This window comes from Rhinatrema bivittatum, chromosome 2 (genome assembly GCF_901001135.1).
Source record: "Rhinatrema bivittatum chromosome 2, aRhiBiv1.1, whole genome shotgun sequence".
NCBI lineage: Eukaryota > Metazoa > Chordata > Amphibia > Gymnophiona > Rhinatrematidae > Rhinatrema > Rhinatrema bivittatum.
Window position 1 is genome coordinate 715171854 of NC_042616.1, and position 22818 is coordinate 715194671.

The following is a 22818-nucleotide window of genomic DNA, read 5'->3' on the forward strand; positions in this document are numbered from 1 at the left end:
GTTATTTGATGTGTCTGCCTTTTTGAAATATTTTATTGGTGTTTGGAACATTTAAAAAACATGAGTTTTTAATTATTTAATCTTTTATACATCAGTGGTTTTTGAAATAATATTATTAGTGTGTTTTTACTATTAGGATTAAATATTTATAGTATTTCTTATTTATTTATTTATTTTTATGAGGTAAACTATTTATTCCACTTTAAGAGGGGCAACAAGTAACTCAGGGTAAGGTTTTGGAAGTGCATTAGGTTTTTGTGAGCAGTTTTACAGGCATAGTCGGAGCTTGAGGAAAGGTGATGGTTCTGGTTTTTTTTATTGTTGCACCGCATAAAGGGGTAGATTTTCAAATAGCGCGATTTGGCGTACTTTTGTTGGCGCATCAGGCGTCAACAAAAGTACGCTGGATTTTAGTAGATACGCGCGTAGCCGCTAAAATCCGGGATCGGCGCGCGCAAGGCTATCGATTCCGTATAGCCGGCGCGCGCCGAGCCGCGCAGCCTACCTCTGTTCCCTCCCCTCACCTTCCCCTCCCTTCCCCTACCTAACCCACCTGCCCGGCCCTGTCTAAACCCCCCCCTTACCTTTGTCGGGGGATTTACGCCTCCCGGAGGGAGACGTAAATCCCCGCGCGCCAGCGGGCCGCTAGCGCGCCGAGACGTGACATGGGGGACGGGTCCAGAGGGCGCGGCCACGCCCCCGGACCGCCCCGGGCCGTAACCACGCCCCCGGCCCCGCCCCCGAAACGCTACGGCCCACCCCGAAAACGCCACGCGGATCGGGCCCGCCCCCTCGACACGCCCCCGACACGCCCCCCTCGGAAAACCCCGGGACTTACGCGAGTCCCGGGGTCTGCACGCGCCGGTAGGCCTATTGAACATAGGCGCACCGGCGCGCAGGGCCCTGCTCGCCTAAATCCGCCCGGATTTAGGCGGATTTAGGCGAGCAGGGCTCTGAAAATCCGCCCCAAAGTGTCTGGCCTCTTACAGTTTCCAGTTCAGTTTTTGTTTGCACATTTGTATTTCTGCTTTATGGCTGCTCTATTCTGTATTTGGTGAGGGTCTGTTTATATTTTGCATGCGTGACTGAGGTGAGGTATTCTCCTAATAGGAAGTATATTAGTGTTTTAGGTCAAGCCCACACCCTACACACATCAGAATAGGCCTAATACTATATGGGTTCTAAGTGTCTTTTTTGCAGGGATTTCTGTTTGGCATCACAGCAGTGCATGTAAATATCATATTAGTGATATTTTTAGCTTAGAATACTGCACTTCGATATTTTTCAAGTAAAATGTTAGCAGGCCGGGGTAAGGAGGTGGTTGGGGGAGGGAGATGTGTTGAGCAAGGCTATAAGGTTGACTTATGGTACCTAATACTCTTGTACCAGCCATGGATTAAGGGGGGAGATGGTAAAGAACTGGGCGATGGGAGAGGGGTCAGTTTCTAAAGTTTGTATCACTGGAGGGGGTTGGGCTTTTTTTGGTGGGCCTGGGACAGACTATGAATTGTCAAGGGGCAGGGGGACAGCACAGTAATTGTTCGCACAGAGCAGCAGAAAGGCTAGCACCGTTTCTGTGAACGAGTAGGAACCTACAATTTATGCTGCTTCTCTAATCCATTCCTTATTCAGGATGACTGGAAATAAAAAGTTTTCAGGTATGGAGAGCGGTGAATTTTCTATCCTTATTACATGTTTGAATAATAGAAGGACTAGGGGGCATTCCATGAAGTTAGCAAGTAGCACATTTAAGACTAATCGGAGAAATTTATTTTTCACTCAACGCACAATAAAGCTCTGGAATTTGTTGCCAGAGGATGTGGTTAGTGCAGTTAGTGTAGCTGGGTTCAAAAAAGGTTTGGATAAGTTCTTGGAGGAGAAGTCCATTAACTGCTATTAATCAAGTTTACTTAGGGAATAGCCACTGCTATTAATTGCATCAGTAGCATGGGATCTTCTTGGTGTTTGGGTATTTGCCAGGTTCTTGTGGCCTGGTTTGGCCTCTGTTGGAAACTGGGCTTGATGGACCCTTGGTCTGACCCAGCATGGCGATTTCTTATGTTCTTAGTTTTATTTATTGGATGTCTGTGTCTGTCATTTTGAAATAATTTATTGTTGTTTGGGAAATTTTTAAAATTTTGTATGAGCTCTTAATTATTGGGTGTTATTCTATTCCTTTGATCATTGGAAATATTCTTTTTATAAGTATGGTTTTATTAATATAATTGATTTATATTCCTTGATTTTATTGTTTGATGAATGATTTATGAGAACTAGTGATGTTTCTGTTTCTCCATTGCTGCATTGCATATAAGAGTCTGGCTTGTTGCGGTTTGCAGTTCAGTTTCTGTTTATAGTTTATGGTCGCTTTATTTTGAATTTGGTGATGTAACCGTCTCTTTTTAGTCAGTAAGGAGGTCCAGACAACTGATCCGTAAAGATAGACTTTTATTGCCAGCAAGATGCAGCTAAGACAAAGGCTCAGTACAACTGCATGCCACGCCCCCTTAGGAGCAAACTTTTATGCACTTTACAACTCTTATCTTTCACACATGCGTTCTGGTTTTTGCTGAACAAACATTTCACAAATTGCTGAACAAGCATTAGCTAGCGTGGTCCTCTAGTAGGTGTAGCTTAAGATCAGACTATTGTTTCGTCATTTAATTGACGTGTTAGACATTTTACATTGTCATTCGTATTAATACAATACAAAGTATTATTCCAAAATGGAGTTACGTTATGTTACGCTAAAAATTAGTATGTCACTGCGTCACTACGCATTACGTATCATTTGCGTTGCAAATATTAGTATGTTCAAGATGGCTGTGCGTTTCACTGCTGGCATGATTAGTCGGAAGATGTTCAGTTGCTCTTTCGTACTTCAGGGGGGGTCCCGAAATTGAACCTCTTCATTCCCCCCTTTGATACTTCAACTTTGAAGAGAAGGCAGAAGTATCACTTTATATCTGAAGAGGAACTGAAACGACAATGAGAGTTAATACCAGTGACATTGAATGTGAGCCCTAATATGTTGTTAGGTCGTTGGTTTCTTCACGGGTTTGAGACGGGTGGACCATATTGGTGTCACCCCCCTTTGTAGCCCGACTTACCCCAACAACACGTTGGCTCCATTATGGCAATGCTTAGTGGTTAGAGTTTTTCAGACTTATAAGTTAGTAGTTAAGTACTCTTTATCAGAATCAGTATCTGAATCATTGGTAGTGTCGTAGTCAGAAGAATCAGATGAAGGAAATGTGGAGACAGACACATACTTATTAATCATCATGACGTGAGCAGCTGCTCGCCGATCAGCAATATGTTCAATCATGGATCGGAGATGCCTAAAAATAAGAGGGAGACAAATAGGAAACAGAATGCATGTAAAAACAAGAAGTATCAGAGGAAAGAGGAGTTCTTTAAGGCCAGGAATGGAAGTGAGCCAGTTGGGCAAAGACCCTGTCCAGTCAAGGATTCCAGTCCACGTCTGCACTGGTACATGGGCCAGGCGAATCATTCGATCAGTGATCTCCTCAATGATTTTACTCTTGTCATCTACCTGTAAACAACAGTTAGAAAGATTAAATTTGCCACATACACCACCTTCCTGGGCTAGGAGGTAGTCTAAAGCCAATCGGTTTTGGTAGACAGCTGTTAGAATTTTAGTGTTTTGCTTGGCTAAGATGTTGAGAGCCAAGGCAGAATCATTTGTCAGGAGTTCCAGTACTGCTTGGAGTCTTATAATTCGATTGAGCATATAGATAGGTGTTCTATATCCATAAGAACCATCCTCAGCCCAGGTGGCCGGACCATAGTATTGTACAATTCGTTCAGGAGGCCACTCTTGATCTTTCCAATCTCCTATGGATACTTTAGGAGTGCTGCGACGTTTGTTGGGTCTCATGGGACTGTATACTGGAACTCCTAAGGTTTCTCCAGCAGTAATGGGAAGTAGGAAGAAGCTTGGCCGAATTGTAGCCAAGAAGCAAGTTCCATACCAGTTTGTTGGTAACTGTTCATAAGCTCTTCGTCCACATACATAATAATAACCATCTGGAGCATTGAAAACGGTAGTAGCAACACCTGCAGCTGTCCATGTCTTGTTCAAAGTCGAGTCAGTCCAGATGGGAGTTGGCATGGTAGAATTTTCAGTCTGCCACCATGTCTGGGTGGTAAGGTTGGCAGTAAGAACTCCTGTGCATGGAGAATTTCCAACAGGCACGGTATAGATGCGTGAATGTTGTCGAGAGATACATAGTCTGCCAATAACATCAGTCTGTAGTGCCCACTCATATGGATGAGATTTACGGTTATAGGTTACAGTGGTATTCAAGGTGTTAAGATCGGATTGGAAGGTTTCCTTGGCTTCCCATGGCCATTGCTCTCCTGTATCTGTTCCTCCACATACAAAACAGTTCTTGACTTCGAGAGAGAGAGCTATGTTTTCCGCCAAATTGACAAACAGGTTTTTTACTTGTTGAGAAATTGTATGTTTCTTTAATCCCTCAGTGGCATGAGATATTTCATCGAAGAAGGATTGATAACCCACCACAGTAGTCTGGTGAATAATTGGACGAGGTTTGTCTTTTCGCTGAGTGATGGTAATGTAGGTCATGGGGTCTTTTCCAGTTCCGTCGATACCAAATCCCCAAGTATCTTGCCAAGGGATTCCTTCGCTTCTTAGAGGCCATTGTATCGATACTGTATTACCATTTACTGCAGTTAATCGTCCTATCCCGTGGCAGCCATGGTAACCTCCACCGGTGTAATCACAAACTAGAGCCCATCCTGACAATGTCAGGTCCCCTCCGCATGGCAGCCATCTGGATGGATTAGCTACCCGGTTGTATGGGCAGAGGTATTTGTGATTGTAGACATAGGAATTTCTCCAGGCTTGAGACCCACAGTGAAGTGCATTTGGGTGTTTATCAATGGCTTCGCAGGCATCGAACGTTATTGTGACAATCGTTTCACTTCCCATAAGAACCTTAGTGGAGTTGATGTAGTACAAGATGCCTTTTCCTTCTGGGACAATACTTGATGTGTAGCTCTTTGGTAGACCTACAGTGAGGGTGATGTTGTAGTACTTAGGAGTGGTTGGGGTATGACATATGACTTTGCCAGTTTCTAAACATCGATGGAAGGACTGATAGCCTTGAGTAGTATTCAGGGCGCAAGCAGGTAGTGTGGCACAGGAAGTTGGTGGTTGAGATTGGTGGATGATTGTTGAGACAACTTGAAATCCAGTTTGAGTGGTAGTACGAATTAGCTTGATACATTCAGTGCAATTCTTGCTCAAGGACAGGAAAACAGAGGTAGTCGGGTTACAGAAGAATATTAAGTGAATGCAGAAGATGGATGCAACGTAGATCTTGGAAGTCGTAATCTGTGACATTGCTTTATGACGTAGATGGTTGCATTCATAAGTAATGGATTCTGAAAGGAAGGAAAGAAATGGACACATTAATATTCAGTTGTAGTTACTGATACTTTTTTACTCAGGACTAGCACTGGGCCTGCCGCGGGTGAATCTTAATTTGTGGTCTCCAATCCTGGAAACCTGCCAGTTGGCTGAAGCTGGTTTGAGACGTGTCCAATGAATCCATGAAGAACATCCAAAAACTTTGACAGCTGTTGGAGTAGTTAGCAATACAGTGTACGGCCCTTTCCATCGGGGCTGGAGGGAATCAGACTCATCCCAGTCTTTTATCCACACCGAATTTCCTATCTGGTATGGATGAATCGGGTTTAGCAGGACCAATGGTTCAGTGTCACAGGTGTATTTTTGAATCGCAATAACTGTGTTATATAGTCCTTTGAGTTGGTTACTGAGAGACATTTCCCCTTGTATTTGCAGCGATTCAGGAAAAGATGGAAGAGGTGGAGGCCTTGAGTACATCATTTCATACGGAGTTAACCCCGACTTCCGTGGGGTACATCGGACGTGTAGTAGAGCTAATGGCAGGATGTCTGGCCATTTAGTCTTTGTTTCCTGACACAATTTAGCGAGCTGATTTTTTAGTGTCCTGTTAGCTCGTTCAACTGCTCCACTACTTTGAGGTCTCCAGGCGCAGTGCAGGTGCCATTGGATGCCCAGAATTTGACTTAGACGTCGCGTGACTTCACTGGTGAAGGCTGGTCCATTATCTGAATTTATCTGTCGAGGTAATCCGTATCGTGGTAAAATTTTGTGGAGAAGCAATGTTACTACTTCCTTGGCAGTCTCAGTTCGAGTGGGTATGGCTTCGATCCATCCGGTATAAGTACAGACAGCTACCAGCATTGCTTTGTATCTTTTTGAAGCAGTCATGTGGGTGAAGTCGATTTGGCAAACTTGAAACGGAGTTGTTCCTCGCAATATATGTCCAGGGGCTGGACCAGGTCCATTTCTGGGATTGTTCCTTGCACAGGTAACACATTGATTAACAGCATATTTAGTTAGTTGAAAGAGTCTATTAATGTAGTAAGTTTTTGCCAACAGTGTTGCTAATGCATCTCGGCCGAGATGGGTTTTATTATGGGCTTCCCTGACAACAGTCCATGCCAGGGCGTCGGGTATCCATACCCTATCTTCTTGTACAATCCACCACCCATCCTGCTGATGAAATTGTTCGGTTTGTGCCCAATCATTTTCTTCCGCTGAATAAATGGGGGTTTCATTCGTGAACTGTAGAAGTGGGCAAGTGGGAGTTGATGTATGTGGTGATTGCACACGTGCTGCTTCTTTCGCAGTCTTATCTGCCCATTGGTTTCCTTTGGCGATGGGATCAGTTCTCCCTGTATGGGCTTTACAATGCATGACAGCTACCTTCTTTGGTGCCCATACAGAGTCTAGCAATTGATGTATCTCCGATGCATTAGCTATTTGTTTCCCTTCCGCAGTTAGGAATCCTCGTTCCTTGTATAAAGCTCCATGCACTTGGATTGTAAGGAAAGCGTATTTTGAATCAGTATAAATATTTACAGTTTCTCCTTCTGCCAACTGCAGAGCCCTTGTGAGCGCAATTAGTTCAGCTTTTTGCGCTGATGTCCCTGGGGGCAGGGGTTCAGCTTCAACAATGTCGTCTTCGGAGACTACAGCATACCCAGCGACCCTGACTCCATTTATAACCTGGCTGCTTCCATCAGTGAATAAAGTCCATGCTCCTTGCCAGGGTTGGTCGCGTAAGTCGGGTCGGCTGGAATGTACTGTTGCCATAATTTCCCCACATTCATGAGAAACTGGAGTGGGGGTTGGGAGTAGAGTTGCAGGATTCAAGTTTTTACTGTCCTGTATTTGAATCTCTGGAGTTTCACATAATAACGCTTGGTACTTTACAAGACGTGAATTTGTCATCCATTTTGGCCCATGGGTCTCTAGCAGTCCTTGGATAGTATGAGGAGTTGTTACTTGTAAAATCTGTCCAAATGTTAGCTTAACTGCTTCGGGTATCAGTAGACATGCAGCAGCAATGCTTCGGAGGCATCCCGGCCATCCTTTTGACACATTGTCCATTCCTTTTGACAGATATGCAACAGGTCGTTCCCATGAGCCTAAGGTTTGAGTCAATACCCCTATGGCCATGCCTTTTTTCTCGTCGACGAATAGATGGAATGGTTTCATCACATCTGGCAACCCCAAGGCAGGTGGTTCAATTAAGGCTTCTTTTAGTTGTCGTAAGCTTGCCAGTTCGTTTCCTTCCCATTGGAAGGGTTGAGATTCTGCCTCTTTACCCCGCAGCTTGTCGTACAGGGGTTGAGCAATAACTGCATAGTTAGCAATCCACAGCCTACAGTATCCTGCAGCTCCCAGGAACGCCCGGAGCTCTTTCTTACAAGTGGGTACAGGTTGATCTCTTATAGAACTGGTGCGAGAAATCCCCAGACATCGGGTTCCTCCACGTATTTGGAAGCCTAAATACTCTACTTCCAATTCACAGATTTGCGCTTTCTTTTTACTTGCACGATACCCTTTTGAGTACAACGTCTTTAGCAGCTGAAGAGTGGATACCGCACATTCGAGGTACGTCTCTCGAAACAACAGAAGGTCATCCACGTATTGTATGACTGGCCCATACTTTACTTGATACATCTTTAAATCGTTTGCCAGTTGCTCACCGAACAGCGTAGGTGAGTGCCTATACCCTTGAGGCAACCTAGTCCATGTGTACTGCTGCTTTACTCCAGTATCTGCATTTTCCCATGTGAAAGCAAAAATCTTTTGACATTCCTCCGCCACCGGGACGGAGAAGAAGGCATCTTTGAGATCAATGACACTGTACCACTTTGATGCAGGAGAGACTTGAGCCAGGATTGAGTACGGATTTGGCACGAGGGCTACTAGATCTGCTACTTGACTATTCACTTTTCTTAAGTCTTGTACTGGTCGATAGTCATTTGATCCAGGCTTCTTTACTGGCAACAGAGGGGTGTTCCAAGCAGATCGGATTCGCCGGAGAATGCCCAAATCATACAATCTTTGCAGGTGTATCTGAATTCCTTGTCTGGCCATATAAGGAATGGGGTATTGAGATTGATTTATCACCTGTGCATTCTGTTTCATCTCGATCCAAATAGGGGTAGCGTTGATGGCTATTCCTCCTGGATTTTGTTCAGCCCATACTTTAGGTATACTGTCCATTAGCTGTCTGCGCTTTTCGTTGAGGACGGTGTTTTCTCCATATCGGTGCGTAGTGGTATGTTTGACTATGGGGAGATGTAATCTCCATTCTTCTTGGAGTGGACAGATGAGAGAGACTGGGTTATCAGCGAAGGATGCTCTTATTTCTCCTGTCGATTCGAATTGTAAGTTGGCTCTTAACTTACAAAGAAGGTCTCTCCCTATGAGGGGAACTGGGCATCCCGGGACGTAGAGAAACTGATGAGATACTAATTGTCCTCCCACCCGGACTTGTCGTTTCTGAAGAAAGGGAGCGATAAGTGGCTTTCCAGAGGCCCCTACAATAGAAATGTTTTTCGAAGTGGGTGTGGTAATAGCGGTAGTCATGACTGATCTTTGTGCCCCGGTATCTAACAATCCCTTAAATGTCTCAGTTCCTACTTTAATTTCTACTAAGGGATCGAATGGAAGAATTCCCTTCTCTAGTCATGCTTCACTGCTGTCTTCGCTAGAGGTTTCTCCGACAGTCATCTGCCATTCAGCTTCCTTTGGTTTGGACGGAGTATATCCTTCCTGCTTCATTTGCAGGGACTCTGGGCATTCAGACTTCCAGTGTCCTTCTTGTCTACAGAATGCACATTGATTGGCTCCCAACGGCACCCTTCCCCCCCTAAACGATCCTCCTCTGCTAGCTCGTCCTCTGGGCGGTCCCCTCGAGGGTGACCTGCCCCTTCCTCTCGGCCCAGGATATCCCTGATAGTGCCTAGCCGAGTTTCCGAAATTCGTTTCTTCCAGCGCTGCAGCTAACAAACTAACACTTTCTCTTAACTTTCTACTTTCTTTCTTTTCTTTCTTGTCTCCGTCCGGCTCTCGGTTTACATAAACTCTGTCAGCCATGGCTTTTAAGTGGCTAATAGTCATTCCCTCAAATCCTTCTGATTTCTGTAGCTTCCGGCGGATATCGGGACAGGATTGTCCGACAAAGCTCATTACTATGACGGACTGACTTTTGGGGTCCTCTGGGTCGAACGGACTGTATTGCCGATATGCATCCATCAATCTCTCCAAAAAGATTCCAGGAGTTTCGTCTTTTCCTTGCACCACGTCGCGGATCTTTCCCATATTCATGACTTTCTGCTTTCCTTTCTTTAAAGCTCCGAGAAAGGCGACTTGGTATGCAGCAATGCTGGCTCGCCCTGCAGCCGTCTGGAAATCCCAGTTGGGATCGGCGACAGGGGCATGCTCTCTCACTACTTCATCTGGATTACCGTCTGACCCGGCTCCCAGCCGAGCTGCTTCTTCCATGTTTAATTGTATTTGTCGGCGTTCTTCGGTGGTAAAAAGGATGGAGGCGAGGTGCCGAATGTCAGCCCAGTTGGGGTTATGGGCTGCAAAAATTCCTCGTAAAAAATCTAGCATCTGATCTGGATTATCAGCGTAAGAGGGGCCGAGCTGTTTCCAGTTAAAAAGATCGCTGGAAGTGAAAGGTATGTAAGTAAACAACTTTATAGTTTGCGTAGTATTATACTCGTTTTCTTCAGTAGGGACCACGGGAACTACGGTGGTTGTTTCTCTAATTGGTAGTTGTAAACTTGCGGCTTGGGTTTTACTGCGAGTGCCGCCGGATACGGACGACTCGCCGCCGTCCTCAACTTTTGCCGCCGCCGCTTCCGCTTCAAGCCGTACTTCGGGAATCGGCATTATTTCATGATCAACTTGGGCAGCGGCGGGAGCTGGGGGATCTGGTGGCGCATTATACGATTGAGGGCAGCTAGGGGCATAGGGTGGCGGCAGAAGATCTTCTGCGTCAGGCAGTACTGCAGGCGGCAGGGGTTTAACTTTTTTTTCTTGAGTCCGTGTGTTCCCTTGCACTACAAACATGGCCGCCGCAGATGACGCATGGTCCTTTATTCCTAAGATGGCCGCCCTTCCCTTTCTTTTCCGGTTTGAGGACTTCCGGTCACCCATTTTGTTTACTTGCGCCACCATTACGAGGGCGGCTCCCTCCACTAACTTCTTTGCCCACTTCGGAGGATTCTCGATAACTGCAATCCAAGCAGTTATGTATGGCTTATCCTCAGGGCAACCCGGATTTTCTTCTTTCTCAACTATTTTCAAGACCCTTGTGGCCGTTTGGAAATTGAAAGTTCCTTCCGGAGGCCAATTTACACACAAACCGGGCCACCTATGGGTGCATCGCTGAACCATTCCGGGCTTAGTACATTTACGTTTATCGAACACTTCACTATAGTGTTCTGTCATAACTTTTAGTGGAGTTGAATAGCCCCCTCCCATTAGGATAGAATTCACAGACAAAGGAGGGAAGGGAAGACGGATAGGTAAGGGGTCCGTACCCGTCAGACACAAAAGGGTCACAATCGCCTCGACTAGGACGCGGTCAGCCCGGCCTAGAACTGCGAGGCCATTCACTCTCTTTCACACAACAAGAAACCTATTCCCACTATCGTACGCGTTACTTCTTTTTCCTCTTTTTATGCGCGTGGTTTTCGGAATGCAATTCCTACCAAACCACCGCTTGGGGTGTGATCAAAGCCCCCTCGGTCCCCTCACGGATGGACCGGTTATTTGCTACTCTTTTAGCTATTCTTCTTTTTTTTCCATCATTCCCATAATACTCGCCTGCAGGATTCTTCCGATCGTCACGAAAGCCTTCTTTCCAGATCACCAGCCCAGAGGTCTCAGAAGAATTTCTGTGGAACGGTCCCCTCAGAAACCCGATCGCTGAACTCAGCGGTGGCCACTCACCAGGTGCGTCTGGGGGATCGCTCCGCCACCAAACTACCGGACCAACTGGGGGGCTAAAATAGCGTCCCCGGCACCTCCTGGCTGAGGCTCGCCAAATGTAACCGTCTCTTTTTAGTCAGTAAGGAGGTCCAGACAACTGATCCGTAAAGATAGACTTTTATTGCCAGCAAGATGCAGCTAAGACAAAGGCTCAGTACAACTGCATGCCACGCCCCCTTAGGAGCAAACTTTTATGCACTTTACAACTCTTATCTTTCACACATGCGTTCTGGTTTTTGCTGAACAAACATTTCACAAATTGCTGAACAAGCATTAGCTAGCGTGGTCCTCTAGTAGGTGTAGCTTAAGATCAGACTATTGTTTCGTCATTTAATTGACGTGTTAGACATTTTACATTGTCATTCGTATTAATACAATACAAAGTATTATTCCAAAATGGAGTTACGTTATGTTACGCTAAAAATTAGTATGTCACTGCGTCACTACGCATTACGTATCATTTGCGTTGCAAATATTAGTATGTTCAAGATGGCTGTGCGTTTCACTGCTGGCATGATTAGTCGGAAGATGTTCAGTTGCTCTTTCGTACTTCAGGGGGGGTCCCGAAATTGAACCTCTTCAGTGAGGGTGAGTATGTGTTCTTCATGTTTGAGGTGAGGTATTCTGTGTTAAAAAAAAATAAAAACATAGAGGGGGGCAGCACAGTAATTGTTCACACAGGGCAGCAAAAATGCTAGCACCAGCCCTGTTCCTCCTCATGTACCCATCCCTCCCAACATCTCCATGAAGTCAGCACTACAGACAGACTTGGACTGTCCATGTATAGCACGGGCAGAAGCAGCTACCATCATGTGTGGTACTGTCATATTGTGTTTTCTAGAACGTAAGGCAAATTACTTGAGTTGTTAATGGTACAGACATGCTCCTGTTTGTCCTAATGACTATTGGCCCAGTTTAGACAGTAATGGTTGGCAATGCACAATGCTTTATAGATGCCTGACCCCCAACCATTCAATCCATTGACTAAGGGCTTATTTTGGGCCTGTGAGGCACTCTACATGTCACAAGAACTCTGTCTGGGATAGGCCTCATGTGTACTGTATGAAAGCTAAAGAGTAATGCCTACATTTTACCTGCTTAGTTTCTTCCAGCACCCCACCGGGTACAAGTTGTCCAGTTGCAACATCTATGCCCACTACTCCGCAGATGTACACGGTCTTATCAATCACCACGGCCTGACTGTTCATGGAAAACAATTTAGGAGAAAGGTAATGTGCAGCGCTGCACAAGTTTTGTTCCAGGCAACATCAAAGCGTACAAATCCCCTCTTAGAAAATCTTTGCAGTTTGATTTTCAAAAAATATGTAACCAGGCCTGGCAGAACCCATTAAGCAGAATAATCAACTGCCCAGGGTGAAATGAATGATGAAGTAAGCAAATGCCAGCCTTGCCCCACTTATCTTTGTTGCTGCTCCCTCCCCTCAGTGTCTCTTCCAATTATCCACCTCCACGTCCTCCTCCTCCACCTCCTCACTCTCTCAGTTCCCAAAGTGGCTGAGCTGCATGGGAACGAGAGGGTCGGGAGGAAGCCAAGTGCTATCAGTAAATAGCAGCTGCAGCCCGGTCACTGACCAGAGGGACTGTGAGCCAGCATCCACTCCTTGCCCACCCCCTCCCCCCTCCTCCTCTAATGCAGACTTCCTTTCCAGGCAGGAAGCCCATGAAGGAAGAGGATGTGAGGGGCCTCGCTCAGTGACACACTGTAGCTGCTGCTATGGTAACCAGGAGTCCTGTTCTATACAGGACAGCACTGATTTTTAATACATTGTCCTATGTCCTGGTTAAGCAAAACCAGGGCACACAGGGCTGTCTTTCAGTCTGGCCATACATGAAAAAAGAAATTTGACTTAAATTTCATACATAACACATATGGGCATGTGTAGGATTTTAAAAAGGGCGGTTTAGATGGTGTGGTGCATCTTCATCTCCCTACTTCTCTTTTGCACTTTCTTCCCTTCCCTTTCTCCCTTCCAAGTTACTCTCTGCCTAAACCTTCTCGTTTCTAACTCCCTCTAGCCTCCAGATTCATTTCCCCTTTTCCCCATTCTTTCTATCAAGTCCCTCTCCATCTCCCATCTCTTACTCCCCTTAAATTCATCTCTATTGTCCTCCTTCCCTATCAGGGTTTACTCCACCTCTTACACAATCACTCATAGGTTCCTCTCCCTCTTATTTCCAGCCACGTCCTCTTCATCTACACTGGTCCTTGGGTTCTGCTCTCTTTCTCCTCTTTCCTTTAAGTTTTTTGCAATCTCTCCTCTCTCCTATCTCCCCAGGCTCTTCTTCATCTTCCCCTTCCTCCTCAGATTCCTCTCCGTTATCCACCTCCCTTTTCTTTCCTTCATGTAAGTCAATTTTTTGGGGCACATTACTATGGGTAGAGTATTGTCAGGCCAGCAGGGTAGGGACAAGGGCAATGTGTGCTCCCTCAGCTGCTTTTCCCCATCATGTGCACTTCCTTTGTATTCAGGAAACACAGGAGGGAAAGGAGGAAAGATTGGGAGTGTACACTTAGGGGTGCATTTTATAAAAAAGCGCGAGTGTGTACTTTTGTTCGCGCACCAGGCGCAAACAAAAGTATGCCGCGTGTATCTTATAAAATCCAGGGTCGGCGCACATAAGGGGGTGCACATATGTGCACCTTGCGCGTGCCGAGTCCAGCGCGCGCTGCCCATTCCCTCCAAGTCACACCCCCCCCCCCCCCCCCCCCAGGAAAGCCCCGGGACTTACGTGCGTCCCGGGGCTTGTGTGCGCCACCGAGCCTATGCAAAATAGGCTTGGCGCGCGCAGGGGGGGGGGAGAGTTTGGGGTAGGTTTTCAGGGGTTACGCGTGTAACCCTTTGAAAATCTACCCCTTACTGTGTCCCCCTACTACCAACCTGTCATCACTACCATCGGTCTCAGAATGTGGTTGCTTCTGCACTTGTGAGCCCCAGGACCAGCTGACCCAGAGTAACACGCAATGACCCATGGTGAACCCAACAGATGTTCTGGTGAAAAAGACGGATGAGCATAATAGTTGATTATAGGTCAAGGAGAAGAGAGCTGGTTCACCTCTTAACAATCACCTGACTGAAGACAATGCAAACTGGAGCCCAATCTGCTGCAGCCAGAAGAAAGGCCTACAACCCAGAGTTGGCAGAAAGATGCATTTGGTGGTAGCCGGGCCACTGCCTCCCACATCCCCTCCTGCACTAATAAGGGGTATCGTGGGCGCAGCCACGGTGCAGAAGAAAGGAGGATGCTTGAAAGGGGTGTGTATATGTGTGTGTGTATGTGTGTGTTTGTATAAGAGAGTTTGCATGTTTTTATGAGATGGAATAAGAGAGAGGTGCTACAGTTCAATAAGGTATGTGCTGTTATGGCAGGGAGTTAAGCAAATTTTCACACTTGCCTAGGGCACTCAAATGAACTTGCACTGGCCCTGATCATGCACCCGCTCACTGCTTTAACCTCAACATCTAGCAATTAACAAGGGGAAACACAGGAATTTCTCACCATTTCTTTATTTTTTTTAACTTTTTCCTCCCAAAGGCAGTGGTGCAGTGCCCAGTACTAAAGGGGTAGCAAAGTTTTACACAGACCCTATAGTTAAGGTTAAGTTACGGATTTTATATCAAATAAATTCTTGGACGTGGGCACTTCCTCTCCAACAGCAGCATTTTTATTTTTTTTTTGTTTGCTTCATCCATCCAGAAATTACACTCCTCTTCAGGTCTTGGTAGGAATTCTCCTCTCCTCTCCTCAATCACTATCCCCATCCCTCATTATATCGTCACATCCCTGCAATGGACCCAAGTCTTTCTCTGACGGAAGCAGAGATATGAGCCTCAAACTCTGATAGTCTGGCATGTGGGGACCTGAGACAAGAGTGCAGCAGCCTGGAGACAGCGTTCTCTCTGCCTCCTGGCCTGAGCAACTCAATGCTTTTCTCTGGTTGGCCACTAGATGTCACTGAATAGCTATCCTTTGTTCCCTTTTCATGGAGAAGCTCTGGGGCTGAAACTTTTGAAAAGTAATCCTCTTAATATATAAAAGGAGTAGGGAAGACAGGATAGCAGTGATGATATTCAGAGATCTTGTGCCAGAGAAAGCAAAAGCAGGTTATAAAAAGTTAGTTCAGTCATGGGTGTTACAGTACTTTTTATAATCTACATTTCGCTTGTTCAGCACACGATCTTTGACGCTCATTGAACTAACTTCTCCTTAAAGTCACTTTCTGTACTTTGTTAACAGTAGCTGCACTACAGACGTTGGGACTGTTGGGAACTAGGTTCCATTTAACCCTTTTCAGCACATAAATGCCTATGCAGAATGCATTAGAGAACTGTGAGCTGTGGTAAAAATCTAAATCTTATTGTGCTGCAAAATCAAACTACTTCCTGCTTTAGATATATTTGAAAAAGGTTTTATTATGAGTTTTGCTTCTATTGCAAGATTCAGTTCTTTTTATACAAGTAGCCTCCTTTAAAAGGCTAATTTCCATGCCAGCATGCCTGACATGGGCTACTACTGGCCCCTATGGCATATTTTTTAAAGGATATATAAGCTTATTTTGACTCAAGGACCCATTTTATACTGCAAGGAGAGAGCAAAGTTTTCAAGTTATTATTTTAAAAAGTTGTTGATGAGAGAAGCCAGATTTGTTTCAAGTGAGTACTGGAGGCATTGGGAAATAAAAATCATTTGACTGCGGCTATTCCATGGCAGAGCAGACCTTTGAACTCACAGGCCTTTGCTTTAACCACTTAACTGTGCTTCTTCCCTATTAAAGGTAATTAGCAGCCAACCAAGCTAATTAGATGTTCTTTTATTTGCACCTGGTAATGCCCCAAACACACATTAACATTTTGCTTAGCCAGGCAAAATGGGACCTGAATAGACCCCATTATTTGTGAGGGAGATCAACACCCTCCAGACCAGCAGGAAAGACGATCTCTGTCCCTGCACCTGACCCCAGATTTGAATCCTCTGCAGAGTGCTCAAGCCCCAACTCAACCTCCACATTGCAGGGTACATCCTGGTCAGGAAAGGTAACCATTACAAGCAAATTTCACTACCTTATTTAATCTCCATTTATTTCCCACCTCTCAACAGTTTGCTAATTTGGGTGCTGGGTATGGACGTTATGCCAATGGCATCCAGATTTACATTCCAATACATCCTAATGTTACTCGGGCCCTTTCTAAGGTCTCAAAGTGTCTGGGTGCAATTTGTGACTGGATGGCCGTCCACAGCTTGGTATTAAATGTCAAGAAAAATGGAGATTTTTATCTTTCTAGATCCCCTTCGCCTGATGCCCTGCCTGAATTTACTTTCCATAGTGTGTTTATGTTTATGTATCCTTGACATACTGTCGCTACAAAAGATCTAAGCAGTTTACATAAAAAATACATAATCCTAAATAACAAAATAGACAATTCTGATTTCTAATCAAATGCTGTAATGCTTTGTATGTTAATTTACTATACTCCAGGATAAGAGCCTGAAAGCTTATTCAAACTGTTGCACAAATAAGATCTGATGCGCAGATTTGTGATATTTCTTCTAATTTTCTTTAAGTTTCATTGGTGGATACCTATCTGCTGATGGGTGAAGTTTAAGCTTATAATGCTTGTATTTATTTATTTATTTTTAACTTTTCTATACCGAAGTTCCTGTATAAAATACATATCACACCGGTTTACAATGAAACTGCAAATTCACTTGGGGGTGATACAAGGAACAAGGAATACAAGTAAGGCAATTCACAGGTTGGCATCCAAATCTTTTAATGCATGGATTGAGGTTCTCTTTTCAAAATGTATTGGAGGTACCTGTTGCGATACCGCTGCAGGACAAGCCCGGGAGCAGCCTCTCACCTTCCCTCACCACTGCCTGTCTGCCAGGGCAGAGGGAGCCGCCGCAGACGCGGCCCAGCATTCTGTCCACTGCTTCTTTGCAACTGATATCCTGCAGGTCAGTGTTGCCCACCAGTCTTCCATTGCAGGTGGATCACCACCAATGCTGCCACCAACTTCCTCCTTCACCCAATGTCCTGTACTGGGAATTTAAAGGGCCCATGGTGGGAAAAGCCCTGCAGCCCTCTTTGATGATGTCACGCTTGCAGCCCTAACAAAGGGCTTCTCTGTCAGTTCAGCTTTGCCTTTGCAAGAAGTTGCCTTGCTCCTGGAGTTCCTGTGCCATCTCTTCATTCCAGGTCTTCTGTTTCTTGTTCTTCATGGGAGCTCCTGCATGGTGCCTGTTCCATGTTTTGGTATCTCATCGGTTCCTCATCCAAGTCTTCTGACTCTTCGCCTTGTCCAAGTCTTCAGTCAAGTTTCGGATGTTCCAGTCCTCGTTTCCAAGTCCTACCTTCTAGCTCCTCTCATGTTTTTCCTCCAGGTGTACCAGTGACATGGTCCATGACCAGCCCACGCCAGCTTGTGTAGGGCACCTCCTGGCACAATGCCTATCTCTAAGTCCACCTTCACTGGGTCAAATCCTGAGACCATCCTTATTTTAGAGTTCCAAGGTTCAAGTTCCTAGTTCCGGTCTCGTGGAGCTTGTCCAGCTAGCGGATCCTCTTGTTCCTCGTTCCAAGCTATGTTTCTCATTCCAAGGGATGTTCTAGCTGTTGTCCATGTCAGAATCTCAGTCCAGGGCCTGCCCACCCCCAGCATGGTCCGTGACCAGCCTACGAGTTATGTAGGGTGCGCAGCAGTGCAGAGTATGTTTCAACCAAGACCCAAACCCGAGTCTTTGCCCAAGTTCCAAGTCTCCAGTGCCTTCAACTAAGTTCCAAGTGTCTTTGTCATGTCCTTATTGGCAAGAGTCTTCAGAGACAACTCTATGCCTTCATCATATCATGTCTTGTGAACTTGACCTCCGTCTGTCCTGACGCACAAGCTGTTCTCAAGCAGCAGGTCCGAAAGGGCTTTCGAGTGGCCGGAGAGCTACCCCAGAGACCAGCATTGCATTGTTGGGTCTCGCTCTTGTGTATGCAAGTTCAGCAGCGGCATGAGTGACCTACATTCCAAGTCCAAGCTACGTTCCAAGACCAGGCCATGCCTGAATTCACTCGCCTCCCACAGTCCGTACCTTGGGGCCTTGCGCTGAAGTTGTGCTGTGGTCCAAGGGCTCACTTTCTCAAGCAAGTGATAGCATTCTCGCTCTGGCAACAGTACCTTCTTTTAAACAGGTCCTCCTTGCTGAGTCTAGAGAGAGACTATTTTGTATGTCTGATCCATGTTTATTAAACTTTCTTCCTGAGAAATTAAAATCTGAATCATCTATTCTTAGGTTTCAGAAGCTGCTGAAAGCACATTTATTGGTGCAGGTCTTTGAGGAACTGATCTAGAGCATTGGCATTATGAAGTTGTGGAGATAAGGAAAAGATATTTTATTAAATGATGCTGAGGTCTGTCAGGCTAATGATTGTATTACTAACTGAGTTGGTTTTTGTCTCATCTTTTGATCTATCTGTTTTGTATTGTTTATGAATATTTCAGTGGTTTTATTAATTAATATAGTGATTGTTAGCCACTTAATGAAGATAATGGGGGATATATATGTGCCCATGAATTCTTAAAGAGGACCTCTATCCAGGGTTTCCATTCATATTTTGCACATATGGGGCGGGGAGGGAAAATTTTCAAGTGTCCAGGTTGCTGCAAAGTACAAGTCCCTATGGGCAGTTGGTTCTGACAGAGAACTTTTCTCAGGACAGCAGGCATTGGCAGTCTACCCCAAAAAATAGCTCCCAACTCCCTCCTGTTCCCACAGCTGAAAAGTAACACTATTTGTGTGTAATATGTGCTGAAGCTGAACAAGTGCAAACACAATCTGTAGCACATGTTTAACCTAAAATGCTGCCCAGGTGCCTGGGGCAGCAGCTTTCCATTTTCTCAAAACTGAATGAACACTAGGCTCCCATCTTCATACCATAAGACATTTTTAACTTGTGTTATTCACTCATAAAAACTGATATTGCAATCTTAATGAATATAGAAAACAAAAGAACAACAAACACATTGAGAAGGTAAGAACATAAGAAATTGCCATACTGGGTCAGACCAAGGGTCCATCAAGCCCAGCATCCTGTTTCCAACAGTGGCCAATCCAGGCCATAAGAACCTGGCAAGTACCCAAAAACTAAGTCTATTCCATGTTACAGCTGTTAGTAACAGCAGTGGCTGTTTCTAAGTCAAGAACAGATACCATTATTAAAGGATTTGACACTGGGAACTAATTTCTCCTTGCTATGTTAGACATATCTGCCGCTTTTGATACTGTTAACCACATCATATTAATCAACATTCTCAGTAAAATAGGAATCTCCGGCACTGCCCTCTCTTGGATTAAATCATACCTACAAGATCGCCACTATACAGTATCCACTGGCAACAATGAATCTGACCCAGTTAGCCTTGACCAAGGCGTCCCCCAGGGTTCCTCTCTCTCCTCTACTCTTTTTAACATTTATATGCTCCCCCTTACCACCCTCCTTACTAATCTTGGCATCAAACACTTTATATACGCAGATGATGTCCAAATCCTTTTCCCCTTCACTGACTCCCTCCAAACTGCTCTACAAAAGTGGGAATCCTGCCTGACGGTTATCAACCAACTTCTCACTGACATGCACCTTGCCATAAACCTACAAAAAATTGAACTCCTCATTATCTCTAACAAACTTTCCTCTCCTTCCATTCCCATTGCATACTCGTCCACGCTCTTCCCCTCCCACACCCGCAGCCTTGGCGTCCTCATTGACAACCAGCTCTCTCTCAAACCCTTCATTAAATCTATCCTTTCTGACTGCTACTTCAAACTACAAACCATCAGAAAACTCCGGCCCCTCCTATTCCTCACTGACTTTCGTACAGTACTACAGTCTATTATCTTTTCCAAAATAGACTACTGTAGTGCACTCCTCCTTGGTCTCCCTGCTACACATACTAAGCCTTTGCAACTCCTACAGAACGCCGCAGCTCGTATCCTCACTAACTCTAGGAAACGTGACCACATCACGCCTACACTCATCGAACTCCACTGGTTACCAATACAGTCTCGTATCCTGTTCAAAGTTCTCTCCCTCATTCATAAAAGCATCACTAACGAAAACACTGACTGGATCAACCCCCCGCTGCTTTCCCGTACATCCACTAGACCCACCCGTACTGCCCTCCAAGGGACACTCCGTACCCCCTCTATCAAATCCACTAAACTTATTTCCACAATGAACAGAGCCTTTTCCCTGGCCGGCCCCACCCTGTGGAACTCTATGCCCCCAGACTTGCGCACTGAAACATCTACTCCCAAATTCAAAAAAAAGCTAAAAACCTGGCTCTTCTTACAGGCCTACCCCTCCCTCAACAACCATCCTCCTGATGTCCCCCCAAGTGGTGTATAATGCATTCCTGGTATCACCATTTACAATGTGCTTCTGCTGACTCTTCTCTCATCTCCCTTCTCCCCTTTGATTTCCTTATATATTTACAGTGCCTTACATGTATTACCTTCACAATGTACGTTTGTTAACTTCTCCTTCATCTGTTCCCAATTTTAGGAACTTTCGTTCCTTGTAAATAGTTACCCAGTTTCTGTTTGCTGATGTTCTTCTATTGTATGCAAAGTTTACTGTTCTATGTAATGGCAGTGCCAAAAGTTCTGTTTAATGACACTGTCAAAAAGTTTTAGTTTTCTGGAAACCGATACGATGTGCAAACGGCTATCGGTATATAAAATCATTTAAATAAATAAATAAAATAAATAACTTATCTAAACCTTTTTTTTAAACCCAGCTACACTAAGTGCACTAACCACATTCCCTGGCAACAAATTCCAGAGTTTAATTGAGCAATGAGTGAAAAAGAATTTTCTCCAATTAGTTTTAAATGTGCTACATTGAGTGCCCCCCTAGTCCTTCTATTATCCAAAAGAGTAAATAACCGATTCACATTTATCTGTTCTAGACCTCTCATGATTTTAAACATCTCTATTATATCCCCCCTCAGCTGTGTCTTCTCGAAGCTGAAAAGCCCTTACCTCTTTAGTCTTTCCTCATAGGGGAGCTATTCCATTCCCTTTATCATTTTGGTTGCCCTTCTCTGTACCTTCTTCATCACAACTATATCTTTTTTGAGATGCGGTGACCAGAATTGTACACAGTATTTAAGTTGCAGTCTCACCATGGATCGATACAGAGGCATTATGACATTTTCTGTTTTATTCACCATTCCCTTACTAAAAATTCCTAACATTGTTTGCTTTTTTGACTGCCGCAGGACACTGAGCAGACTTTTTCTATGTACTATCCACTATGATGCCTAGATCTGTTTCCTGGGTGGTAGCTCCTTTATGGAACTTAACATCATGTAACTATAGCATGGGTCATTTTTCCCTATATGCATCACCTTGCACTTATCCACATTAAATTTCATCTGCCATTTGGATGCACAATTTTCCAGGTCCTTCTGCAATTTATCACAATCTGCTTGTGATTCAACTACTCTGAATAATTTTGTATCATCTGCAAATTTGGTTACCTCACTCGTCGTATTCCTTTCCAGATCATTTATAAATATATTGAAAAGCACAGGTCCCAATACTGATCCCTGAGGCACTCAACTGCCCACTCCCCTCCACTGAGAAAATTGTCCATTTAATCCTACTCTCTGCATCCTTTTAACCAGTTTGTAATCCACGAAAGGATATCGCCACCTATCCCATGACTTTTTACTTTTCTTAGAAGCCTCTCATGAGGGACTTTGTCAAATGCCTTCTGAAAATCCAAAATACACTACATCTATTGGTTCACCTTTATCTACATGTTTATTAAACCCTTCAAAAAAGTGAAGCAGATTTGTGATGCAAAACTTGCCTTGGGTAAAGCCATGTCTTTCTATAGGTTCTGTGATTTTGATCTTTAGAACATTTTCCACTATTTTTCCTTGCACTGAAGACAGGCTAACTGGTCTGTAGTTTCCTGCATCGCCCCTGAAGCCCTTTTTAAATATTGGGGTTACATTAGACACCCTTCAATCTTCAGGTACAATGGATGATTTTAATGATAGGTTACAAATTTTAACTTATAGATCTGAAATTTCATTTTTTAGTTTTTTAGAACTCTGTGGTGTATACCATCTGGTCCAGGGGATTTGCAATTCTTCAGTTTGTCAGTCAGGCCTACCACATCTTCTAGGTTCATCGTGATTTGGTTCAGTCCATCTGAATCATTATGCATGAAAACCTTTTCCGGAACAGGTATCTCCCCAACATCCTCTTCAGTAAACATTGAAGGAAAGAAATTGTTTAATCTTTCCGCGATGGCCTTATCTTCTCTAAGTGCTCCTTTAATCCCTTGATCCTCTAACAGTCCAACTGACTCCCTCGCAGACTTTCTGCTTTGGATA

At 44.7% G+C, this 22818-nt stretch overlaps 1 protein-coding gene across 1 annotated transcript in view; it reads right to left on the reverse strand.

The window, feature by feature from the left end:
• The window catches only part of LOC115085580 (2-iminobutanoate/2-iminopropanoate deaminase-like), a 44247-nt gene that overhangs the window by 12849 nt on the left and 8580 nt on the right, over positions 1-22818 (reverse strand). Inside the window, exon 2 of the mRNA XM_029591772.1 lies at positions 12496-12601. Coding sequence (XP_029447632.1) covers positions 12496-12601 — 106 coding nt within the window. The remainder of the gene's footprint in view (positions 1-12495; positions 12602-22818) is intronic.